At 41.0% G+C, this 3,296-nt stretch overlaps 1 protein-coding gene across 5 annotated transcripts in view; it reads right to left on the bottom strand.

Moving 5' to 3' along the window:
* Nucleotides 1-3,296, bottom strand: part of SLC6A6 (solute carrier family 6 member 6) — an 88,425-nt gene that overhangs the window by 4,735 nt on the left and 80,394 nt on the right. For all 5 annotated transcript variants that reach the window (XM_017732541.1, XM_017732540.1, XM_017732539.1 and 2 more), the window contains 2 exons: nucleotides 3,112-3,224; nucleotides 324-461 (listed from right to left, as the gene is read on the bottom strand). In XM_017732541.1, the coding sequence (XP_017588030.1) occupies nucleotides 324-461; nucleotides 3,112-3,224 (251 nt within the window). The remainder of the gene's footprint in view (nucleotides 1-323; nucleotides 462-3,111; nucleotides 3,225-3,296) is intronic.

Here is a 3,296-nt window from a genome sequence, read left to right as displayed (position 1 = left end):
TGGATTCTTAATGTGCTCTGCTGAATGTTTCCTATATGTTTCATCATTTAGAGCTAGATGTTAATATTCATACTCATGTTGACTGGTACCTGAGATTAGATTGAACTTAATGAGGTTTCACGTTCCTGTCCCTGTGACTGAAAAGGGAAGGGATATATAACTCCCATTCAAAATGCTTTCAGATCTAGGGACGAAAGATGCTCTGTCCATAGAAAAAGCACTACTCCTATGAGTGGCTAATTCTTTGCAGTCTCAATCATAGCTAAAACTGGCCTGAAAAATGGCTAAAAAAGAGGGCAATTTGCAGCACTGGTACTACTTACCTCAGTCACCATAGTTAGTCCCAGAAGATAGCTAAGGAAACACACTATAGCGATGAAGATTTCCCGTCGGTAACCCTTCCTTAGGAAGGATGGGTGCAGATCAACTAATGACGTGATCTGTCCTTCAACTTCAACAAACTGCAGGGTGAAAACAACAGCAGAGAAATGACTTGAACATTACCTGCCATGCCACCCAGGCTCCTACTTGAACAAACCCTCCCCAGCAACACCCCAGCTCTGTACTCTGTGCTGCTCTCAATAAAGAAATAGAAGCCATCCCTTTGTAACCCTGAGGTTGGAGCATGGGCGTAATTTACAGGTTGGAACAAGCTTTCAGAATTTCTTTTTATTTCCTAGGAGCCTTCTGAGCTACCAAAGGGGCTCTGCAAATGCAAGCCACGAGGATGAAGGAGGCGCTTACGTGCCTGATGACAGGAAGGCACTTATGTGGCTTTTATGCTGTCACTGTCCCAGATGGACACAGGATGTATGCCAGAAAAGAAGCAGAGGGAAACACTCAAAAAAGTCCAAACTAGGAGAGTACCTCCCAGCCTTTTTCTGATGTGCTAGGAAACCTCACAGGTACTAGTTAGGTTAATTCCAAAATTTGATATAATTCTATTCTTGGGTTTGTTAGTGAAAATCCAGCCAAGGGAAAGCAGACTTTGATGTGAAACAGCAGCTCTTGACTGAACGTGTCCTTTCTGGATCTATGAGCAGAGTATCTCCGACTGAGGCTCTAGGTACTTCTGCAGCAATAATGGAGCTGCTCATAGAGTCCCCATTCAATGATCTGGCAAATTATTTGCACTTGTAAACCAAAAATGAAACTCTGGATAAATGAGCTAAAAGTCTTTATCTTGCTTCATGATAACTGTATTTAAACTTACTTGCCTTTGGAAAACTATATGACTGGGTAACTTGAGTTAAGCAAATAACCCAAATTAGATTTGAATAAAAGTTTAAAGTTAATCAAAAACCAGATCTTTTTGTCCCTGGAGGAAAGCAGCTACTGAACTTCCCCAAATAAAACCATGGAAGGGATCTTTTAACTGATCTGTACTTTCAACCTGGCAAGGTACAAAGCACCAAGCTCACTGAAGACATGAGGACATGGATTGGATTTATCCATCAAGGCTGCCTCTGTAGAAAAGATCTTGGCTTTAAGTAGATACACCATCTTAAGTAATAGCTTATCATGGGGAATCTATGACAGAGATAATTTCACAAAAAGAGGCATTTTCCTACCTGGCACCTCATTGCTCTTACAGCACCCAGAAATGCCCTATATCAACCCTACCCTCTTTCTGAAGCTCTGTTTTGGAAATACAGACTGCCCTATGAACAGATTTTGTCCTCCACCAAATTTTATTGCCCCCATCTTGTTACTTTGACTTGTGTAAAACTGGTTTTCTTTTTAAATGTAACCCTTTCCTTCGAGCTGATTTGATCTGCAACTGCTCTGGCATTCCAGAAACCTGCTTGACTGCTCTCCAAAAAACCAGAGGGGTGAAGGAGAGAAATTAAGCGCTCCAATTAGTTTTAATCATTCTGTGCAGTGAGGAGCTTTTTAAAATTACTAGACAGCTTCCAATACGCATAAGCATAGGGTTGCTGAACCACAGCATTGGGTACTTTCACATTTACTTTGGAGCCATTGAGAGTTGCTCACTAGAGTTCAAAGATTAAGCCATAAAGAGCAATTTAGGGAAAAATAAATATAAAAAAAATGTCAGAGATTAAGTACACAACAACTGGGTAAAAAATCCATTTACGGAGCTCTCATATGAGAGAGCATTTAGGCTACAGAAACTTTTCATCCTTATGAATATATATTTTTTTTAAATCTTAGTGACTTTCCATTTGAGTGCAGAAAACTTTGGCAATTTTGAATGTGTAGTTACCGCACAGTCCCTGGTCACCCATGTTTCCTTGTGAGTAGACTATCTAGAAATGATTTACAGGTTCCTTGGCAGTATTTAGTCCAACATTCCTACAAGTAGCCACTGGGAAAAATAACCTAACTTCCTGACTGAACTTTTTGATTTTTTTCATGCTCACTAATTAACAGCAGTGTGTGCTATAAAATCAGTACAGCTGGAATCTGAGATGCTTTCTGGCCTGTTTGGAGATACTGAATGCATGCTGCTGACGTGAAAGTCAGCAGGATCCCACATCGCTCAGCGCCTCCAAGCCCAAGGCCACCAAAAAAGGCTGCAGCTTTGTCCTCTCACTGTTCTTGAGGTCACCCTGGATATACTATACAAAACATTTTGTGCTTTTTGTACCTCATGACAACTTTGCTTTTCTTTTTTGGCACTTGGCAACTATCAAAACCCATATTCCTAGTAGTTGTTAGTGTTTTAATGATGGTGTGTACACCCTGCAGGTGATCGCAGTGGCACAGAGCACTCTGTGGAACAGACTGCTGCAGTCCTTTGTTTTAAAATAATTAAGTTTTTTTTCCAAAGTAAGAAAGTACTGCACTGCAACCAAAATGGTGGTATTTTGTGGTCAGACTAGGACTGAAATTTAGGTTAGGGAATACTGCCCTAGTGTGGTAACCCTACTAACTCCTGATGACAAAGACTTACTGAGCAACACAACATTATGAATCAACAGATATAGATTCATCAAGTGCAACCCCTACACTAAAAAGCAACCCAGACGAATTCCTCTCAAGCAACATTAGAGGTATTCTCTTCTTAATTCATGCCTGTAAAACCAGCTTTTCTCAGTCAGCAGTGCTGACACAATAAGCCACACATCTCTTATCCATTGTACTAACCTGGCTATCCAGTCCAAGCAACAGAAGCATAATAAAAAAAAGGATTGCCCAAAAGGTGGGCAGTGGCATCATGGACACAGCTTTTGGGTAGGCAATGAAGGCCAGGCCTGGACCTAGAGAAAGAGAAAACAGGGAGGGGGGAAGGGAAGGGAAGAAAAGTAGTAAGTACCAGCTCTTTGGTAAAG

This window comes from Corvus brachyrhynchos, unplaced genomic scaffold (assembly GCF_000691975.1).
Source record: "Corvus brachyrhynchos isolate BGI_N302 unplaced genomic scaffold, ASM69197v1 scaffold4, whole genome shotgun sequence".
NCBI classification, from domain to species: domain Eukaryota; kingdom Metazoa; phylum Chordata; class Aves; order Passeriformes; family Corvidae; genus Corvus; species Corvus brachyrhynchos.
This window is presented reverse-complemented; position numbering and strand designations above follow the sequence as displayed.